Source organism: Athene noctua, chromosome 3 (assembly GCF_965140245.1).
Source record: "Athene noctua chromosome 3, bAthNoc1.hap1.1, whole genome shotgun sequence".
NCBI lineage: Eukaryota > Metazoa > Chordata > Aves > Strigiformes > Strigidae > Athene > Athene noctua.
The window spans coordinates 50,064,312-50,087,770 of NC_134039.1; the positions used below are offsets into that span (position 1 = coordinate 50,064,312).

General features: G+C 40.1%; 2 protein-coding genes across 3 annotated transcripts in view; one reads left to right on the plus strand and one right to left on the minus strand.

Annotated features, from left to right (window-relative positions):
* GNS (glucosamine (N-acetyl)-6-sulfatase) overlaps window positions 1-611 on the plus strand; it is a 28,499-nt gene extending 27,888 nt beyond the window's left edge. For both annotated transcript variants that reach the window (XR_012633416.1, XM_074902949.1), the window contains one exon: window positions 27-611. Coding sequence is in view for 1 of the 2 variants with exons in the window: in XM_074902949.1 (XP_074759050.1) it covers window positions 27-72 (46 nt within the window). In the remaining variant the exon portion in view is untranslated. The remainder of the gene's footprint in view (window positions 1-26) is intronic.
* A 4,705-nt stretch (window positions 612-5,316) lies between these two features.
* The window catches only part of RASSF3 (Ras association domain family member 3), a 54,334-nt gene continuing 36,191 nt past the window's right edge, over window positions 5,317-23,459 (minus strand). The window contains exons 2-5 of the mRNA XM_074902951.1: window positions 11,971-12,078; window positions 10,366-10,633; window positions 8,618-8,733; window positions 5,317-8,245 (exon numbers count right to left, since the gene is read on the minus strand). Of these exons, the coding sequence (XP_074759052.1) occupies window positions 8,096-8,245; window positions 8,618-8,733; window positions 10,366-10,633; window positions 11,971-12,078 (642 nt within the window). The 3' untranslated portion in view covers window positions 5,317-8,095. The remainder of the gene's footprint in view (window positions 8,246-8,617; window positions 8,734-10,365; window positions 10,634-11,970; window positions 12,079-23,459) is intronic.

A 23,459-nucleotide genomic window follows, 5' to 3' on the forward strand; every position in this document is an offset into this window, starting at 1 on the left:
CATAATATATTAAAATCTATTTTAAGACTCCTCGGGGTAAGCACCAAGCAAAGGCTTCAAGCATGCAACTGAAGATTGACAGGGATACTCTCATGCTGTCAATGAAAATCACTGGAAGCATCAGTGATGATCTACCTTTCCATCCTGAGGATTCTGCCGTGTTACCAGCTAGCTAAAATGTTCAGCAGAGGAAATTAAAACATTACAATTACTCATCCAAAAGAAGAAAGTAACCCTTCTCCTAGGACATTAAAATCCTAAGCAAAAGAAACAAGTGTGGTTGTTTGTTTTTTTTTTTAAAGCTGTGCTTTGGTTTTGAACCACCAGAATAATACCAAAAATGGATAAGTTTGCATTAAAGGACTAAGCACTTCTTTTATTAGATACCTGCTTAGCAGTTGCTTTCTCTTTTTAAACACTTTTAAAGTGTTTAAATTAACAAGGCAAAAACCTCACAGGAAGTCTTCACATCTTTCTGATGTCGTGTTATAACTCCAGAAACTTCTCTGTAAAGTATTAAAAGAAAAACACCAGCAATGATTAAGCCCCACCTTTGAAAAATAGCAATCATTGACTTACTGTTCAACAAAATAAACTTTTAGTGTAAAGTCTGTTATCTGTCTGGAAACATTCCTCTGATTTGTCTTTTATTTACCTAGATTGAACTAGAGTAAACATTATTTTCTTTACATGTGACCTGCATTTTCACCCTAGCCATGTTTGCATTTTAAAATGTGCACTGTCACTTGGCAACAGATGTTAAAAGATACTCCACACTTTGGAAACTCCATAAAAGTTATGCTACCTTTCTGTGCCTGTATTACTTAAAAAACACGGATTCTGACTTTGCCTAACGAGCACTTACACCAGAGCAGATAAAAATGTCTAGCATCTGCTCACTTACATCTATGGAAAAATGCTATGAGCAAATAGGACAGATTCTCAAAGTATCAGCTGTCAGATCTAGATTAAAAGAATCGCCTAGGATTACTAGCATATAGAAAGCACCTGTTTATCCAAAGAGAGAACTTCAGAGCCACTCTTCAATACAACAGCTTGGCCTGGGAAAAAACAGAGGCTGAACTTTGCTGTCATAGAATACACTGGCATTCTGATGCCTTCTGAGGCATGCTGGACGCAGCTGAAATTTCTGATCACATACCAGATTCCGTATTTGAAGAGAGAAATCTTAGACTTCTAATGCTATTTTCTGTCATGCTATGCACAAGGCTATGATGCTATATTTAGATTTATATAGCTGGTGAAAGTGGGTTTTGCACTAGACTTCTCTCATAGGTATTTGTAGTAAAGTGAAGGCAAAACAGAACGACTCCAATTACCTGTAATACCCTGTCTTATTCATATGGAAAACAGCATTTACGTAAATCAAGCAACATCACCACAACAATTCTACATATCATATTGTATGATTTCAACTGACTGAATTCAATCTCCTAAAACATCTTAAATTCCGGGAAGATCCACGGTAGAATTAACACACTCAAGAAAAATTGAACCAAACCAGTGCTTTATACAGCATCATGAAAGGGGTTAGATTGGGCAACACAGAGCATTTGCAGGATTAGTCCTCATATTTAAAATACACTCTGCAGAACTCCAGTTGTGAATGCTACCATTTCTGTAGAGGCAGAGGCAGAGAACAAAAGGTGCAATAAAAAGACAATTTAGAATAGCACCTCTGAGGAAAGCAGGAAGAAAACAGCTTTAAGAAGACATTTGCTAGGAATGGGTGCCTCAATGCAGGGTGTTGAGCTAGGTCGCTTCCAGGCCTATGCTGCTATGACTGAAAATGCTTCTAATTTCAGCTTGCACAATGGCAAACAAGAATGTTCCGGATTATTACCTCTCACCTCTGTGGCACACAAGACAGTATCTTTCAGAAGAACATGTCTTGGGCTGTTCAGCATTTCCTTGAAAATTACCATAAAACTAGCACCAACAGTAAGGGAGGGTGTGTGAACTGCCTTGGCTCAAGCTGCTTTGGACTGGGAGTTGCCTACTTCTCGGTACTGGCTACTGCAGGAATCTATTTTATCCACTTACACATCAAGAGGAAAATAATTCCTCCAGAACAGGTAAGTCCTAAGTTCACAGCACTAAACCTGTTCTAAACAGAAGATCAGTGTCTCTCTCCTACTTGGCTTTCATCACAGTCCCTGCTTCCGTCACACTCCGGGTCAGAGTTGTTGGAAAGATGCAAAATGTGCTGCTCTACACCCTTCTGCTTCCCACCATCTGCAAGGTTTCTACCATTTTGCCACCTTACAGCTGCCAGACAACTAAGATGAATAATTGTGTGGATAGGTAAGAGGAAGTTTTATATTAAAAGTTCTTTCATATCCCAAGCTGCTCTAAAAATATGCTTTTGAGAACTATGCAAATTTTTAAACAACTCCATTTGCCTTCCCTCTTTAGCTCTGTGTTTAATAACAGCTTTTGAAATAAGAGCACGCTGAACTCAGTGACTGAGCTCAAGCAGCAAATTAACACTGCTTTTGGAGACCTGAAACAGAAAAAAACCCCAAAGGCTTGCCCAAAGGCAAGCTTATCACTATGTCAAAGTCCCAAGCTTAGACTCACCTTTGGAAGAACTCTCACAAAAATCTTAAGCTGCTTTTGCAAGTTACTTTTAAAGAATATGCCATTTTATACCTTGTTAAAATTATATTTAATAAGACTTCACTATGTTGCCATTTGTGGGTCTATGGGTTTTTTAATATAGCAGTAGGACATTTGCTGTGTCCTTGGGAACAGCAGATAACAACATGTTCTGGAATATTTACAGGGAAATATTTACGAATGTGAAGATACAGAAAAAATACAAGTATCTTAATATTTTTTGAGCAGTTGTTTAGCAAACATTCCTATTTTTCCTTCTCTGGATTTAATTCTTAAGTCTTCTCCTTTAGTAACTTGACAAGCAGATGCATCAGGTGCATAACATGTGGCAGATGTATATCTTTACCCATTTGGAAGTTACCTACTCACCTTCATCATCAACAGTAGAAGACTCAGGACCTTTCAGTCATCCTGTAAAGATTCTTTGTCTACTCTGAAGCTTTTTATTCACTTGCAATGATCCAACTAAGGCAGGAGGTGGCTTTTCAAAACTGTCCCAGATGGATGCAAGAAACAAGATAACATTAGACTATAAAATTATTTGAAGGGGAAGCATCCAAAGATACTAGTAACAAGATATTCTCTTTTTTTAAAAATACTTTGTTAAAACTATTACTTAAAACTAAATTAACAATTATGTGGGTCTTGCAGGACTAGACGAAAAAGAATATAGACCTTTTCTGAAATCAATATAAACACAGAATAGCCATCATCCTACAGACTTTTATTCCCTGTCATTAGTCTGAGATCTACTAACAATCTCTCTACATTTATGTATGAATATTGCATTAGTCAGCATTGTTTTGCTTTAAATTTGCTTGTTTAAAAATTGTTTCTATTTTCCAGTTTTGTATGAGAAACAGAATCTCTCCTGCATATGAACTTGAGTAGCATGCTTTATATGCTCCTGCAGGATGAGAAGTATAGAAGTTTCGAAAGCACAGGTATTTCCTGGCAAACACAAGTGTGCTATTGAACTTTAAGCAGGGGAATGTCCATGAACTGTCCTGTATCACCGGGAGATGGTAAAAAGTAAATTCTAGCAAAAGTTGCAAGGACTGCAGCTGGAAACCCCCATGCTGGGAAACAGAGGAAAACGATTGTATAATCATGCACATACAGTAGGATGGCAGGAGGAGAGTAAGGAGAGTCAATTTTTATTGTTTTTTTCAAAGGTTAAAAAATTTCAGTGCTAAAAATTAAGACTGAAGGAAGACAAAGCAGACTGCAACACCTGGCTGTCCCCGCCATGGAGAGGAGTGGCCCAGCTGCTCCATGGGCAGTACTGTTCTCCTGCTCTGTCTCTGCACTGGACCTCCTCTGTTCTCTGGACAGGGGATCCAGCCCCTAAACCAGCCAAACCCCACAAGGTTTCTTTTGCCAAGTTGTATTTCTAGTTGTACGTAACTGCTGTAGGCAGAGATGCAAAGCTCAGTTACTTGTGTGGTGAGCAACGTTGCTGACTCTAGTATCTTTAAAGCCTTTTACCAACCTTACCCTGGCTGAGTACTGGAGCATTTGCTATTAAGAGGTTTTACTAAGTGCATACATAGTCATAATGTGGTTGTTGCACCAATAAAGCTATGAGGTCTCACATGAATCAGCCTTCAAGGAACTGGTCAAACGATTATCATCTCTTCTGCAGGGCCACAATGCCCAGGGCAGCACAACAGAGAAGCAAACAGCAAAGTAGCTCTGTTCTACCAATTCAGTTAGGGAGGATTAAACTGATTTTAACACAAAATAAGCAACTAGAAAATTAAACACGCATGTTTGCAGAGAAAACCACTAAGAAGTGTTTAAAGATAAAAAGGGGCAAAAAGTGTTTCCTGAGAGAGGACCTGGGTATCGCCTCCAGCCCAGGACACTTCAGTGCATTTGCCTCGTCTTCCTGCAAGAGGTTTTAATTTTAAAGGAAGAAACTTCTCGCCCGTGGGCTTTCCCACCCAACTAAGGTGGGACATCACCCACTGTGAGCCTGTGTCTGTGCTCCCTCTATGGCGGAGTCGGTCCCGTGAGGGGAAAGCCCTGCTCCGGCCTTGCCCACCTTCTTCGTGAGGGCAAAACACGGCAGGCCCGCGGCCCTCGGCTCTCTCCACCTCCTCCACCACCACCTGCCCGGGGGAGGCCTCACGCACCGCCGCCGGCCCTCCCGGGGGCGGGAGGACACCCCCGGCCTTTCCTCCCTCCTTCCCAGCCCAGCGCTTACAGGGCGTCAAGGCAGGAGGGAGGCAGCCCCGGCGGCGGGAAACGCTTCCCTCAGCCCCTCCCGGGCGGGAGACACGAGGCGAGAGCGGCTCCTCCTGCACCCCTCCGGCCGGGCTGAGCGTGAGGAAAATGTGGGAAAGAAAAAGTAAATTTCAAAGTATGTGTATAGATTTCAAAGTATGTGGTTGGTTTTTTCCCTTGTTGTATTTGAAAGCATCGATTGGTTTAGTTTTTCTATATTATTCTTTACCAAAATCAGGAGACAAAACTAAATATGTATACAAGAATGACTGGAACATACACGCTGAAACGTATCTGTTGTTCCAAGCAAACCTTAATTTATGCTTCAGGCAAGCTGCATTTCCCCACACGATTTATTGCTATGAGGAAGTCTCATCTGGCATCAAAGTGATCACAACACAAGCTTCAGGTAACAGGAAAAAAATAAACACACATCACAGAACTAAGTATTGCCAACTTCAACTTTAATAATGGAACCATCACTTTTTTGTCATTTTGGTAATAACTTTAAGGGGAATAAAAACTTCCCTACAAAAATAAAATTAAGCTTGTCAAAATTATAAATAGTTTAAATGTTTGTTTTAAAGACATACATTTTAATGTTTCTCTGCATTCCCCTCTCCCCCCCACCCCGCCCCCTTTCATTTAATCATTCTGGTACCATCATATAATGAAATGAAAATAGTTTTGCAACAAAAGCTCTGACAGTTCAATTTGACACTAAAATTAGAAAAGAAAAACCGACTAGGCATGACCATCTCTTTTAAATTAAAGCGGTTGTAATTGCCAGTGTGTAAAAAAAAAAAAAAACACCAAACCAAAAAACCCAAAAAAAACCCCTCCCCACACGACATCTTACAATAATTAACCATGGACTAAGACAAAATTAAAATATAAGTTTATTTTGGTCCCCCACCCCCACCCTCTTCACCCCAAATCAAGACTCATAGTGCATACAACACTGATTGAGGTTTTTGGCTGAAGTAAATGCAGATGCGCCTACTTAAAAGACTGATAGTTTAGTTCAAGTAAAAACAAAATTCACATATTTTTATACTCCACTTTTAAACTCAAACAGTGTTTAAATCTGAGCAACAAATGGTTCAATATTGACAGCGATTATGTAATGATTACATAGCTATGGGCAGATACATAAATCAAGTAGATGTTAACAGAATACCCACCGACATGCTGCTGTGTTCATAGAAAAAACAAATTGTAACAAAACATAAAAGCATTCCCTGAACCATTATAAAGTGTCTCACTTGAGGATAATGTTACTAACTCACACATGCACTACAATGTTACATGTGAAATTAAAAAACAAACAAGATATGCCTTATATATACTTTATAGTTAGTCCTACTCTTAAGTTCTCTTAACATTTTCAAACATTATGATTGTCTCATTAAGCTTGCAAATTTTTTTACCAGAAAACCTGTGAAGAGTTTAAGAAAAAAGTCTTACTAAGGAAAGGAAACAAAGGCACAATTACATCAAATTAAGGGGAACAGAAGCATCTTGAAGTTTCACAGAGTATCCATTAGATGTCACCAAAGTTTTAACAATTCCTTTGGAATTTAAAACGAATACCCTAAGAGTGGAGGGAAGAAAACCTCACCAACTAGAATTCTACTCCTAAGTCTTTAGCACTCCTCCACCTCCCCCCAATATATAACTCATTTCCTCTCTGGCATGATGATGACTGAAGGATCAGTTACTCAAATCTGCCTCGTGCTTCTATTGCACACTTACTTCTTTGGTTTCTTTTGAACATGCTTTTTAGATAAATAACTCTGAAAGAACAACAATTATATTTACAGTAAAGCAAAAAGTTTTCTTGCTACATTTTTCATTTTTCCTTAAAGGAATTTTACTTGATTCCTTAAATCAAGTAAATCAGCAGTCTGCAGAATTTGGTAATCAGTTTTTCAATTAAGAATTTTTAAATGATAATGAAAAGAAACTTCTGAATTACTAAGCAAGAGTTACTAAGCTCAGTCACCAGCACAGCAAATAAATGTTAATTTTCTGCTAAGCTGGAAACATGAATAAGAAATTCTACTTTCTTTGCCTGACTGAGCCTTTAACAAAGAAGCAGAGGAAGCTATTTTTGCCTTTCAGATATGATAATTCAAAATTATCCAGCCTAAAAATGGTTCACTAAGCCAGAGGAAGGATCCGACTTACAATAAAGATCAAATGCATCTGTAGTTATAGCTTATGTCAAAACACTCGCTAGATGGGTATTTCTCACAGATTTATCTGAGACACTGACCACTTTTCAGAATTCAAGTAAGCAGCTTTTTAGCTTTGCTGCACTCCCCAGACCTCCACTACACATTTATAGAACCAGCTTCTCCAATAATGATTTGTATGTGCAGCTTCATTTCCATTCTTCTTTAGCTTTTGCCTCTCATTCCTTCCCATTATTTCTATTATCTTTATTTCTTTTCCAGTGTGGATTTATGCAGTTAAAAAAACCTTTAAACTTACTCACAATATTATAACATCCTAAAACTTTAATCTTGTAGAATTAGTATTTTAACTCTCCTCTGTATAAATACTATTTCCATTTAAAACCAGTCGCCCTGTCAGCTGATAGACTTCTCCTCCCTCAACTCTTACCTTCTTTTCAACTTTCTCTTTACCTTCTCCAGAAAGACCACTTCAAAGCCTTCCACAAATTTCACAGAACAAACCACAAGATCTCATATGCTTTCCATCTATAACAGTTCTCCCACAGATTATACAGTAACTATTTGAACACAGAAAGGTAGTGCAAATCAATTTCATCTCAAAGATAGTGCTCCAACTAATTCTTGTCCAGACAGTTTTAGTAATTTTAACTCATCAATTTGCACACCCTTACTTGTAAAGCTACCATTAAAGCGAAGAAGAAAAAAATAAAATCTTATTTCATAGCATCCTAGAAAATTGATTACAGTTTCACAGCTTGCACCAAGATAACTTGGAAAACTCTGTAGGCACACACATGGTTGCAAACTGTTGTACAAACATGCAGAATCCCTCACTTGTGGGTGCAAGATGCTAAGTGACCTGGCTTATGGAACTAAGTCTATAGCAAAATTCAGGTACCCTGGCATCACAAAACAGTCTTCTGAATAAAGAAAACTACTCTCTGCTGCTCTTTGTACATTGGGTTTGGCATGCTATACAGACATTTGGTAGCGTGCGTTTTTCCTGAGTGTCCTTTGGCCCCCTTTTAACCAGGTTTCCACACCCCACCAAGGGCTTCTTCAAGTTTGTCTCTGTAAGCTGCATAACGCTTCTTTAAGATTTGCAGTTGCTCGTTTTCCTCTTTGTCCAGTATACGCAAGAAGTTTTGCAGTTCAGGAATGCTAAAAGCTTCCCACTGGGAAGAGGAAAAGAGAAAAGGATGGATGAGATGAACAGAGATACACAAATAATTTATACATACAGTATTTTTAAACAAAACCTCAGACACTCAAAACAATTTCAAACAGCAACAGTACCGGGCGCCCTCCTTGCAAATCTTAGGGATCTGAAAACATTTTACTCTCTTAATTTGTTTTTTGTTCTGCAAATAACAATAGGTCAGTCTAACCACAAATTAAATGTTTACAAAAGGCACAAGGTAAATATAACAAGAAAAAAAAATAATCTAGTTCCAAAAAATGAATCGTCTTGTCAGCACAGATCAAACAGGAGCCCACTCATCCATGAAGTTAAACAAACACACCAAACCAGCATGAGTGTAGCATACCATGACTTCTCCAGTTTCATGCTCACGTAGAACAAAACTGAGCATTTCTGTCCTGGGGCCTGCCACAAGACGCAGGTAGAGGGGATGTTCTCGGTCTGAGAGCTTGCATGTATAAACTGCAAGAGAAGAAAATCACAGCAATTACCATCTTTACCAATGATGTTTCAAATGTTTTGAATGATTAACACTAGCTAATGTTAGAAAAGAGATACACATGTGTAGCCACAAAATTCACGTATTCTATATGCTGTCTACGTACAGGTTTTGAGCAAATCAGTTTTAGGGAGAATGTAAGCAGATGACTGTTGGTAATAGTGCAACACTACACTCACACAGGAATGAAATGGCTTCTAGTCAACACAGTGCACCATCTGAATACATGCAGGGGGAAAAGCACTAGGAAAAAATACAACACAGGTCTGTTGTTATACGTAAGCATTTAAGACATCACAGCTGTGGTACCACCATTCTGATACCTTTTCCACTTAAAGTCTCATACACAAAGTCTAAAAGACAACTCCACCTGCCTGACATGGTTGGCATGACTGACAACCAGAAACATGTGAACTCCTGAAACTGCTCTCAGTGTCCACAGAAGAAGGTGGATTCTACGTGCAAGAACACAATGTTGGCAAAACACACTTTTTGTAAAAATACCTTTTTGGATCTTCTGGTATTTCCAAACACAATAAACTACAAACTTCTTGCAGCAGTCAGTGCACTAGGGAAGCCATGTGCACTAATTAACACACATGCCCGTAATGCTCGTCACCTCAAGAGCTCCCTGCCAATGCAAGGACTTCAAGTATCACAGATGCTGGTTTCTCTTTTTAAAAACCTGTCCTGTAATTTAATCTCTGCAGTGTATCAGGCTACCTGAAATTTAGACTCTAATAAAGGGGCATATTAAATGAAATGGAAGTGTGTCCTGGATTCAGAGTTAATTTTCTTCCTAGTAGCTGGTGCAGTGCTGCGTTTTGGATTTAGTGCAGGATAATGTTGATAACACTGATGTTTTAGTTGTTGCTAAGCAGCGCTTATCCCAAGTCAAGAATTTTTCAGTTTCCCATGCTCTGCCAGTGAGCAGGTGCACAAGAAGCTGGGAAGGAGCACGGCCAGGACAGCTGATCCAAACTAGCCAGAGGGATATTCCATACACTGAGCATGACACCCTGTGGTATCAACTGGGGGGAGCTGGTGGGAGGGGGGTGGGGGGGGAGGCCATCACTGCTCAGGCATCAATCAGTGGGTGGTGAGCAATTGCATTGTGCATCCCTTGTCTTTTCTGGGGTTTTATTTCTCCTTTATTATATTCCTTTTCATTACTATTATTATACTATTATATGTCATTCTATTTAGTTATTAAATTGTTCTTATCTCAACCCATGAGTTCCACTTTTCTTCCAAGCCGCCTCCCCATCCCACCAGGAGAGAGGAGGAGTGATCAAGCAGCTGCATGGTGCTTAGCTGCTGTCTGGAGTTAAACCATGACAAATGCACTGCAAGGCACAGATCTGTGTAGAAGGTTTAGTAGGTTACTTTGTGAATTATCCTGAAATATCCCTGAATCATTTACTCTCTCACACATGCTATTTTTCATAAGGAAAAAAGACAAGAGAGGGCAAGACTGTCATCTCCATTTATCAGAGTTCTTTTCCCCTGCTTATTTCAAGTACTCACTCTACAGCACAACTCCCCCAACCCCTCAAACCCCTTCACTACCAAAATGCCAAAAGCCTAACTTATACCTTGGTCTTCCTTGTGACAGCGTTTATAAAGTGCAAACTTTGCAGGGTTGTCAGCCACGAAAAACTTCTTGAGCAAGGCCTCAATAACTTCACGAACAGTATTGGTGCTGCTGATGTGAAGGGTATTCATGCAGCCATCCGACAAGTAAAAAGCAGTTTCATTATTGCTGTGAGCACACCTCCCCTGGCTCTGGGAAGACTGCACAGTGATCGGTCTGCATAGTTCCATCTGAACTTTGATGAAGCCAGTGTAAATCCCATTTGTGTTCTGCAACAGGAGGAAAGTACCTAACTGTTAAAATTAGTAATGACCGGTTGTGATGTACTAGTGGAGTAGGCAGACTAAAATGGTCATAGCGAACACAATTTAAATGCCACTGTAATACATGACGTCTCATAGGAATGATGTTGTTTCAATAATTCAGACATTTATTCTTTGTGGTATATCCACTGAACATTGATTTTTTTCTTAATAACTACCGAATTCCAAGAGTTAGGATCTCATCAAGCAAAAGGCACTACAAACTAGTGGTAAGTTCTCACATTAGGAGAGAACTATGAAGAGAAAAAGACCACTAACATGTATCTTTAGCAACTGATTTTATGCAGAAACACAGAAATTATCTCCCACACCTTATCTGTGCTTGTCAGATTAGTCTAAGGCATTTAGATGCTCAAACCCTATCGCAATTAAAAAGAAGAACTAGAGTAAATGCCAATCTAATCAACATTTCAAATTATTTATTCCAGTTGCTTCTGAAAGACAAAATATGATCAAACCTTACTGAGCTAGAAAACTTCAGGCAATCTGGTTTTAGGCAATAATATTAAGTCCTGACCCAAGGCAAACACATAACAAAAATCTTTTTAGTACACAGTCGTACTTATATGGTTCGGGACATAATGGAATTTCAAAATTTCTATATACTATGCAGCTACAGGAATACATAATGTAACAGAAAATCTGGACAACGCAACAACCAAGTAACATCTTACTAGGCAGATAGATGTGAATTTTCTTAGTATGGTCTGCAGTAGGCTGGACTGAGTCTTAGACCTGGTCTACACTCCTTGGAAATGAAACGTCTATATGCATTCCATTGCCCTCTGAGTTATGGTGGCAGGGAGAAGGAAGTCTCCTCATGCTGAAAACCTGTATGACTACTCTGAAAATTAGGTCCCCCTATAATAAATATGGCATGTTTTAACTTTTCTCATTGGTTGAGCACCTTCACCAGAGAGATACCCGATAAAAATTTATCTACACAAACAAGGTAAATGTATCTTCATGTTTACCAGCTGAGGGTTTTCACATCTGCCAAATTCACGTCTTAGTGTCAACTGAGAGTTTATCTTAAACACATTTCAAATGACACATACATTTGTTTCTACTGCAGTTTATTTCAATTCATATAAAAGAACTATGTGGATAAAAACATTTCAGACATGAGATTTAACTTCCAGATTTAAGAGCAAGCCTCTTACAAAGACATTAAAACAGAGACAGTTTCATATGTAAGATGCTGAGAATAAAATGATTCATAATGCAAAGTTACAGTTCAAATGCTCACATTAAAAATTACAGGAATCCTATACAAAACTTACCAGGGTCATCTTTAATTTATCAGTGACAGATGAATTATAGCTTTCTATCTTCTCTTTAACTTCTTCTTTACTGAGATAAACATGAGGTTCTCTCTCCTTCTGAACATCCTTCAACAGAGACAGCAGTTTTAGAAAACAAAATAAAAACCAATTCTTTTATGACTCTGGGTATGAGCATTCTGAGTCCAAAAGGTCATTATTCTACAGAGGCTCAACACAGAGTAATTAGCTGTAGAGCAATAGAAGGGATTAACATGTTAGGCAAATGAAATGGAACACTTGGACTGAATGCAGACAGTTAAATCAACACACCCAAAGACACTTGTGTCCTCCTTTTGCCAACTGTTTTCATTCAAATATTTATCAGCAATATGTAAAAAACAGCTCAGCTCATTTTACAGCTTGATTTGTTCATGTCAATGCTATGCAATATTGTTAAGAATACAGTTACAATTTTCATGAAAAGAAAAATGGGGGGAAAATTAGGGCAGAAATGCGTATTTCTAAACAAATGAATATATATGAAAACAGCAGCATGTACTAACAAGCAGCACCAACAATCCCTGTGTGTGCCAACAACGTAAGAGCATCCCTGCATTCCAACGTGACAGACAGTGTGTTATGCACAGAGTCACCAACTACAGCATGAACCAGCACAAGTAACTCTCTAACTATATAATGTTACACCAAATTCATGTTTTTTCCATGGGGAAGGCCCTATTAGATTTTTCAACTGCTGCTTTTATGAGATTGCTACGGATTTTACATACAGCAGTAAAACCAATCCCTGGAGTTGGATTTTATCCAAACAAACATTTGTTCCCAATCTGTATTCCTGCAGCAAACTAGCGTTCTAAATACACTCCAGTTTCCACCACCAGCACAAATGCCATATATAGTATGAAAGAGTTTCAGATCTCAGCTTTAATGATTTAAGACCTCACTTAGAAAGGGAGAAGCTTTGAAGCAGCTTGAAGCTTTCAGGGTACATCTGAACACAGGAATATACATCCACTGTACAGACAAACCATTAAGTCACAGCGTTCCAATCTGTCCTCACAAGTACATCCCAGCAGAGTTTATCCTAAGAAAGGATTTCCCTGACTGCAGTAGCCAGTCCCACATCACAGTCTGTTGGACACCACTCAGCAACCACACCTTTGCAGGCATTTCAGTTTGCCAGAAGCGACCCCAAAGCTGAGCACATTTGGTGTGGAACTGTAAATTTCCATTTGCCAGACAGAATTTGAAGAACTTTTTCTGTCTCCTAATTTAAAACCAGCTACTTTTAGCTCTTTGGGGCTTAGTTTTGCTTTTCCGATATGGTATTTTACTAAATGATGTGCTGGAGCAGACTTTTTTCCCATAGCTATAAAAAGAAAGATGTGGTCTGAATGGAGAACTGAAAGGAGAAACCTTGAATTCTGATCTGGGCTCAGATACTGATTTCCTGCATAACACAGAGAATGTACCTTTATTTCACAGGTCAGGAAACCAAGGCAAAAAGGAACACCAGTAAAATACAACTCTCCTATTAGTTCCCTAAGCACAACTCTTAAGATCGTGTAGCATATTGCACAGTTGCCAAGCCCCACCTAGTCTATTACAAAATACCAAATTACTAAGCGTTTTCAGAATTCCAAGTCTCTGTTCTCACTAGCGAAGTTAAGCTTTCTTGCCCTTCTATTCTTCATCCTCCCCCTCCTCCAAACTGCCCTAATAATGACAGATACAGCTTCATCTTCCCAGAGGCTCTTACAGCTTTGTAGTGTTCTGTCAGGGACAAATGGTTATAAAACAAACCAGGCACGGGGGGGGGGGGGGGGGAATGCAAGTAGTAATTTTTTTCTCTGAAATCAAAGTAAATGTTATTGCTGTTTTCATGCTTAAAATATATATCAAAAGCAACAATCCACAGTCAGAGTCTGGAAATACGGGCACTCTAAACATTGACTTCAAATAATGTTGGAGGAGTGGGCCGCAACAACCTCAGCAGTGGATACTGAAGGGACAGGGATACCATCTGCAGGCCACTGGCCATAAAGGTCTGACCAAGCATTTGCCATCTATATGGCTGATTTCAAGAACCCAAGCTTTAACTTGGAACATTCCTAGTCTGTGTAGCTGCAGACAAGGCCCTTGACATGGATACCACCTGGACTTCATACCTCTCCAATCTGCTAACACTACTGATACTGAACTTCCAATAATGGACACCTCAATCTTAACATTTATCATTATTCTATTGCTGATTGTTCAAGCAGGTACCTCTCACCTACCCTGCTGGAGCAGATTGCCACAATTACTGAAGTTACCCACAGCATCCATCATCATCAACAAAAAACACTAACCAGAAAAGGAAAACACTCACCACCTTTCCTAATGTTCAAACCTCAACCTTTGTTAAAAAAACAAACAAAAAAACCCCACTTCACATTATTTTCTGTGCATCTCAAAAGGTTTAATTTCACACAAAGGACTTTTAGTAACTGTAGACAAAGAACCCATCACCTTTAATGGCATAGGGTAAATTCACAAGACTGACAACTAGAAAACAACCTGTATGCAGTTAAAAACAGAAAAAAAGAAAAAACTTAGTAAACAAGTAAGTATGAACAGAGAGCAAGTGACCTTCTATTTTCATATAGGAGCGTTTTAATATATATTTCTGTTCTTCAAAGACAACAGTTTTTCTAGCAAAGTGCTAGAAATTTGGTCAGGTTAGAAAGAACACAACCCCATGCAATCACTCTAGTCCTATGGACTGCTGTGGAACCAAGCATGACAAGCAAAACCCAAGCACAGCACCTAAGCAAGCTGATTTCTGACAGACTTGCTCTTTGATGCCCTAGAGTCAGGTCTGTAATGTGTATTTGGAGAATACAGCACCAAATACTAAAAAGGCTCTTGATAGAGCCAAATGCATTTGCAAGAATGGGCTTGAGAGTGCTGGAATGGATGGAAACGGTGGGAGGAAAAGGGGTGGCTGCATATGCTGGTGATGAGCTAGAGGCAGCAGCTCCATCAGGCTGGTAGTGAAGAGGACAGGGAAAAACAACTGATGTTCAGAGTAATGCCAGTCTCCTCAGGTGTGGCTCTGCTGCAAAGCTGTGGGTCACTGGGCATCACTGGGGGAGCTGTCATTTCCTCAACTGAGTTAGACATGATTCCCTACTTGTACATACCACTGGAATTTACACCTTCCTGCATTGGCACCAGAGGCCAGGCAGTTCTGGCAAAGTTCAATTAAGCACACAGAAAACAGAACTCTGTTTAAGCAAAAGCTGAGACAACCTCCTTCTGTACTGTATTGTCAACAAATGTATCTATAACTCATGTTCTAAACAACCACAGCCTGCACCTCAACTATTTTTAACAGCATGCAGATTATGCAAAACTATGAACTAAATACAAAAAAAAAAAAAAAAAAGACTGCTAGGATTAAAACATTAAAGAACAGACCCAAATTCATTCAAGAAAAACGCTATACACAATAGACAGAAACGTTATTTACTTCAATCATCATTTGCACTCCAGTCCACCATCCCTGACCCTCAAGACCACAGACAGTGAACGTGGAGTTGTCTGTCACAGGAAAGGAAACATTAACTCTATCCCATTGGAAACCTAAACCCAAGATCTTCATGAATTAACCTGGAGATACCCTCCTGCTCTCAAACAAAAGCTCAAAATACTCCCAACTGCACACACACCAGGGCACATTACTTCAACCAAGCAAACAAAAACTCCTCCTTGATAGCTAGACACCAGCACCTACAGAAAACCACGCTGCTGCCACACAGACTGCAGAGACAGAAAATCCCACATGGCTGCTGTCAGGAGAAAGCCAGTGAAGGAATACCCCACTGAGTTTATTATGAACAAGAAAGCCTCGGCCCACTATGAATCACTGGGTCAGTGAGTATCAGTAAGTAGCACACACACATTTGAGGCACCTGTGTATTAAATTTTCCTAATTATATTTAACCAATGTGCAAGGAGAAGCTGACAAGTTTTTTCCCCGACCTTTCTGGAGCTGAATTGCTCTCAGTATACAGTAGCACTTAATTTTTGCCATACAGCTTTGTCTAGCCATGCCCTGAGTTGAAATAAGTAAGTTTTCTTTGACCAGCTTACTTAAGTGGGTGGAGGAAGACTTGGCAAGCTCATTTCCCACAGTTCTCTTATTTCCTTCTGTACTTGCCACCTCCTAACAGGACCCACTAAAAGAAACTGTTAACTCTGCTTAGATCCAACAGATCAAATTCCACTTTATCATCTCAGCAGGTAAATTTATTACCTAAACAAGATCTTGAGTCAGCCAATACAACAGCAGAGTAACAGCAGTGATTAACTCACCTCTACTGGGCTTTACAATATGCTTGTATCACCTCGCTCTAAAATAGCTACCAAGTGGCTGAAGCCACACCTGCTCAGGGTGGCACTCCTGGGAAAGCAATTACTCCAACCTCAGCTCTTTTAAACAAAGGAGCAAGGGCATTTCAGAGGTGAAAATTAGATGTTACAGCCAAGTATGTCTATCATTGGTTCTGGTGACAGTTCTGCCTAGTGTGGTGAGAGAAGCCACCCTCTGTCACCTGGTGGCTCACTCAGCCCAGGACAAAAGCTGCTTTTTCCACCATGGCCCTCCTGTGCCCCCCAGTCATGCTCTGCAACCCCTGGCACAGCTCCTCAGAGCCAGCACATTGCTGAGGCATGAGGGGCAGCCCACTCCAGCCAGACAATTCATCTTCTAGGTCAATTCAGATGCAGCTGATTTATCTCCAGCTCCCTAGAAAAAGTCCAGCACACACGCTTCAGAAAATTTGTATGCTGGGAATTGTGAAACTGGCTTTCTTCAGAAGTTAGGCCCGGTGATGAATTTCCTAACCACAGAACCTTACATATGTCACAGCAGCAGAGAAGTATAAGCGCAGTCAGAAGAGCAGTTCACACTGTGTCTTCTTCTGTCATCCAAGACCTAGATGTTGCTGGGCTTAACAATGGTACTTCTGGGTGCTAGTGTTTGAAAAAGAAATTTTCTTTATAAAACAATGCACAAACATTTCAGTGTTATTTTAATTTAAAAAAACACAAACCAACAAACAAACAAAAAAACCCCGAACCTAGGTTAGGTGTGACTTCTCCATCACTTAGCTAAATAATATTCTCAGTAAAGGCTGCCATGTCATCATCACCCCTTCCTCCTCCCAGCCCAATTAAGTGTGTTTTCCTTATCAGAGCTTCTGATCTCCTTCCATTCCCTGCTTCTCATGTTATCTGCTACTTCCTCCGCCCAGCACAAATTTGAAAGATAAAAACTAATCTCAAGGAGACAGCCAAATACATCAGAATCCATGGAGATTATATATCTGGGTCCAAAACACCACTTCTAGTTTGAACTATTAACTTCTATGAAAATCATGTTGCCCTTCACAACACTTACAGCACACACCATTGGTGGCCATTTGTATTAAAGCTATTCCTCGGGTCAACCAAACCAGCATTTCATTCTCAAATAAAATTCCTAAGCAACAGCTACCAATGAGAGGGAAATGAGGCAAGTGCTTTCATTTTCCCACAGGGAATAGGTGGTCTTTCATTAGTACTCATGATGCAATGCCTCTTCACAGTTGAGCTTCCTCTCAACAAAAAGAGCAGAAAATGTTTTTTTCTTTATTACCTCCACCCCCCATGCACATCTCATTACTGTGTCGCAGATGTTTAGAGAAGCGGCACTCTCCTGTATAACATTTATGCTCAGTATAAAGCCCCCCAGAGACTAGCTCAGCATGAATCCTCAAGGAACACAACTAAAACTGCACAGATTACAATTAAAATGAACTGCAAATCAAGTTATGGCCCCCAAAAAAGAAGAATCACATCACATCTGGGACTTCCATAAAGTCCAAGTCTCACGGTTACTGCCAAAACCTAGTCCAACATGCAGTAAGAGCATGCTAAGCTCAACAGCTAGCAAGCCACTATGGGATGAGGCTGAGAAAAAAATTCCACAGAGAAAACCCCAAAACCATGAAGAAGCCCATCTCCTCAGGATCCTTACCTTAAGACAGATGCATGGCCTCTTCAAACTGCTACTACAGGCTTCTATTTATGGAGGAATACAAGAAAGTCTCTCTATCTAATCTTCTATTATCACAAAACTTCTAGAAATTAGCATCTCTGAACAATGGGCAAGGAAGCTCCTCTTAACATTTCAGCTTGACAGACAAAGGAAAATAAAATGGATGAAAGGTTAACCTATCCCAGGACTATATTAAAGTATTTTCATAAGAAATCTAAAGAACCAAAAACCTGTGGGAGCTCAAGCCAACTATTTAAGCCATGTTAGTCCCTATCCCCTGCCCTCACATAATCCCACATCCATAGTGACCCTTGATTCAGTCAGATGAGTGAAGATACCCTGATCTTGCCGTGAACTGTGGCCAGGAATAATTCTTGAAGTAAATCCCTGAGGCTTTGACAAATGAGAAATGCAGCCTAATCTACATTAAGAAGAAAAAAAAGGTTTTACTCATAAAAATTGCAGCTGATGCACCTTACTTACATCATCTTTGCATTAAAAAAAGGATTTAACCAAAAGTGCTATCATACAGCAAAAAGCTCAACAGAGAATACAGGAAAGAAAATGGAGAAAGGGACTTCAGATCTCGGTTGCTGCTACTTCTACAAGCAATAACACCCTCTTTTCTACAGCCTGCCAGCACTCTCACAGGAAAGAAAGAAATTGAAATCTTCCAATTAAATTATTTTGAAACAAACATCTTGCTTCTTCCTCATCCTAACTCTCCTGAAAGCAGGGCAGCTTTGCCAGCAGCAGCAATTTCTCTTTCCATCCTAGGGCAAGCCCACACTCAGAAGATGTGTTCTTCCTTCATTTGAAAGCCTGAGAACCACCAGGTAGAGCTACTGGTCATGTCCATCCATGAACGGTCAGAGACATCAGTAGACAGAAAGGTACAGAAAAGACCAAATGGGGGCAGGGTGGCCAGGGACAAGTATCAGCATCCAAGCAGCTCCAAGCATTACACCCTCTCACATAGCTGTGCCTCATAAATTTTGTGTCCTCCTGAACGGGGTGAGGTTGCTCTCTGGGTCAGGGAAAGGGGAATTTTCTGACAGGAGGGATGTGGGCAGAATAATCTCTGTATCCTCTTCAGTACCTTTTGTTTCCTGCGGTCAGTGTGATCCAGTTCCCACTCCTGTCAGTAGCACACAAGGCAAGGAAGCAGTCTCTTTTTTTAGAAAAAGATTCTGTTGTTCTAAGCAAGTTTGGCTGACCTGAGTCTTAAATAATTATCCTGACAGTCAGAGCGAGTTCAAGAACCTCCTGGGGTATCAAGAGAAGCAATGCTCTCCCAAGTCAGGTGTATGGTGCATTCAGCCTGGTATTCTGCCTCTGACAGCAGCAAACATAAAGGCTATTTCGAGCGAGCACGTGAGCCTTTTCTGCAACTTCTCTGCTGGCATCCACAAGTGTTGTAGCAGGAATTCAGAGGGCACCTCCCTTCTGAGTCTGTTTAGTGTCCATTTATGGACCTGGTGTCTATGCAAGCACATAAATCCTTTTTGAACCTGCTGATCCTGCCAGTCTCTACACCTCCTTTGGCAGCAAGTTCCAGAAATTCATGACTGTAGTGTCAAGAAGTACTGCCATCTGCTTTAAACTGATCTTCCATTAAGACAGAGACAACGGCTGTGAAATAGTGTCCCTTATTCCTAATATGGCAGGACCTGGTGAACCCGAGTTTCACATTCAGCCTATACATCACCCTTGTGATTCTGTAAACCATGACCACTCACCTCCTTATTTATTCTCCAAAGTGAGGAGCCCTGGACTTAGTCTTTAAGGTAGCTGCTCAATCCTCAATCATTTTAGAGGAGGGTAACTAACTGCAGTAAGCCCTTCCTGAGATGTGGCAACCAGAGCTGCATGCAGAACCCATGACATAGGGGCACCAAAGCTTAAGTGCTCTCTGTTTATTAATTTGTACACCACAGGTCTATGAAAAATCGTTACCTGAGTTACCTGTGATGCAATGTAGTCTCTCTTCCAGGGCTCTTCCACAGTTGTTAAAGAAATCCCCATTTCTTTAATTTTAGCACAATTTTACAAGGTACAGGCATTCCAGTTAATAAGTAAATACTACTTACTTTCAGACTATTTGCAGTTTTTCCCAAGTACCACCACACTGTGTGGCTTGGCATGCTAACGAAAGTGCTGAATGACAAAGGGTAAAGTAAAAGCATTATGGCTCCTGTCTGACCTCTCTGATATAAACACTCAGTTGTTTACATGGTGAGTATTTTTAAGCAGCAGAGATACAAAACAAGAACTCTAATTTCCCTTTATTCCTCTTAATAAATTATTTTCCTTCAAACAGAAGCAATATAAACATAGTCAATGTTCAGGCACTGTGAAAGGAAAGCTGGAAAAAAAGGAATCTATTTGTTGGTGACATTAACATTGCTGCTTAAGTTTCGTTTATCATGACCTCACCTCTGAAAACCCCTAGTTACAAACCCTGTCATACCCTATATGGCTGTACTTTAACTACTGGCATGCAACCCAGTTTTAAAAAGCTAGTCATCTGTTTAAAGTGAAAACCAACTGTATGAAGAACAGTATCTGAGGCTTGGCATTAGATTTTTTCCACAGAGACACAGCAGGTTTTATGCAGATTTGTCCTTTGCCTTCATCGCCCCCCCCATGTTATGACATATTTTTAAAGCAACACATTACATGATTTAATTAACATTTAACAGCTGTTTCTATTTTGCAAATTTCAGCAAAACTAAATGTAAGAAACATCACCAACAGTAAATAACCTCCATCAGGTCTCCTCTCCAGGTGTGTGAGTTTTGACTGCTAGCTATTTAACCAGATAAGGGGTTTATGAAGTAAAATGGATTACCAGCCTCTGTGACCTGTCTGCTTTTAGCAGACAGTTAGGAAGCAAGCATATATAAAATATCATATAGAATGCTAATTAGTATATCTTGAAAAGAAGGTTAAGTATAGTCTGGATCCTGAGCTATTAATATAGTTAGCAATCAGACAATTAAGTAATATTAGGATCCTGGGTTTTACACCACAGTATTTGCACGTGGCCCCGCAATGCAAGAATCCAACACGCCCCATCTAACAGAAGGCAGGAAGAGGTTGTTTGCAACAACCCTCCAGGCCTTCAAATGCAGCTATCTACATTTTACATTAAAATTGGTATCGGAAACTAACCAGCTGTTCCTGGGGAAGTAGAGTGTGGGAAGAACAAGCCCTGTGCCAGGCCAAGGCGTGCAGTCTTCTCCCCATGGGTACTGCCGGCACTTCTCAAGTCTGAGGCAAGCTCACCCGCAGGCCTTCTCTCAGCAGAAGCTGGCTGATGTGCTGGCTTTCACCACGTGCAAACCCCATTTCATCTTTAGAGCAACACTGCCTTCCTGGGTTTGGCTGGGTAGTTCACGGACTGTGTCAAATTATTTTTTAAGTCTTCCGACAAAAGCTGACTCTATCGACAAAAGACAAATTCCCAACCAGGTCCAGCTTCAGGGCTGGTGTTAGAAATGGTGAGCCTGCACGTGGTCACACTCGCAGCAACCAAGTCTTTTTTGTTTGGATTTGTTCTACTTTAAAGAAAATATGAAAAAAAAAAAATCTTGAAAACTGCACAGTAACAATTCTCATCTAGGAAACATCATGTAACACATTGGCTCTTCAGACAGAGCACAAACCTGGCAAGTGTTTCCCTTATCACGGACACTACAATGAAAACAATGTCCTTCAAAAGGATGCATGGTCATCTTAAGTAAATACTCGTGATGGGGGGAAGTTTGTTGTTTGAGGAACATACAGTTCCCCAAAAAATTCAAGAAGTTACTGTCTCAGTCAACCTAGTACTGATGTCATAGTTGAAACTTTTCTAAAGGAAAAAGCCCTCCTTTACCACACATGCATCTCAACCCCCACAAAATTTAGGAAGTACAACTATTTTTCAAATAAAATTCTGCATTTTAAAGCCCTCAGAAGCCCCTAATAATACCCTTGGGGGGTATGTTAAAAGTTGTAAGCAATCACTGGTACCTTTAGTATAAAGTACACATCCCCCAAGCCAAAGAAGCTGAAGTATCTTTGTATGTTGAATATGATCACAATAAAACCATCATATGCATTTACAGTCATCTGATGTAACTGCTGCTTTATATACATACACATCAAATGGTAAGAACTAAAAACTAACTCTATCTAAAACCTAATAAAATCTTCAGTGACTGCAGCTATCTTTCAAGAGGGCAAGCTAGGTTTTAATGAAATAGGCCCACTGGAAACATTTTTTACACCAACACTACCTCTCTCTCACTGCACTTTGTGTAATTAGCACTCTACACAGCTTCCACAGAAATATTAAAAAAGGAATCAGTCTCTTCAGAGAGGCATCCAAATTAGGTATTTCACAGTGTAGACAAAAGGAGGCATACCTGCAGTCTAGCCTGCATGAAGGATTTCCTCCTTTACACTCCAGAAAATTTATCTCACTTGGTACATTTCATTAACAGCTAATAGTGATGATGCACCCTCCTGTACAGCCTCTTTATATTAGCATGTTTTATTAAAAATAGGGTAGTATCCAAAAGGCATTTCTGAAGCAGCACACAAAATCATTAGCTTTACCTACCTACTCCTGCCAGATCTGATCTGGAAAAAAATCACTTCAGTATTTCAGGAAAGAAAAAAGGAGCGGGGGGCAAACTAAGCGACTGTCTGGGCACCATCACCATGTACTACCATAGTGTAAATTTACATTTACCCTAATGGTAGGATTTTAGCTTTCTCTTATATCCCCAGCCTTAAGAGGTCAAATGCTGAAAAATAAATACCAGAACCCTTTAGTCAATTATCTATCTCAAGGGTGGAGCAAACAGGAATGTTTTAGTTTTCCCTCACCTTTGTTCAACTTTACTGGAGTTCCAGCCTGAACTTTCTAAAGCTTCAGAGCTCATATTTGACTGCTGTTCTAGTAAGAAGGGAAACGGAGAGAGAAAAGGCTTGAACCAGTCTCGGATCCAACTTTGCTGCAACTCCCTGGTTTAAGTTATTCTCATCTTGCAGATGATGAATGCAGCTGAGTAGCTTGGATGAAAAGAAACTGGCAAAGACAGTGGGCTGCTAAACCTTAGCCGTCCAGCCCCATGCCACCATCCACTAAAGTCCACATTCTAGTGACCCCAGGCTCACACTGGTGAGGTAGTAGTCGATCCTCATACCTCTGCATTGTCAGGAAAACAGTCAATTGATTCAGCAAGATTATGCCCTGAATAAACTCACCAGCATGGTAATGAATACCTGCTTTCTGAGGGGTTTTAATCCCTTGATTTTCTACACCCTGTTTTTATTACTCACACATACATTTAAACAGGCTACCAAGCACTTCAGCTGTGAGCTGAGTGGGACTGACAAATGGACAAGTTTA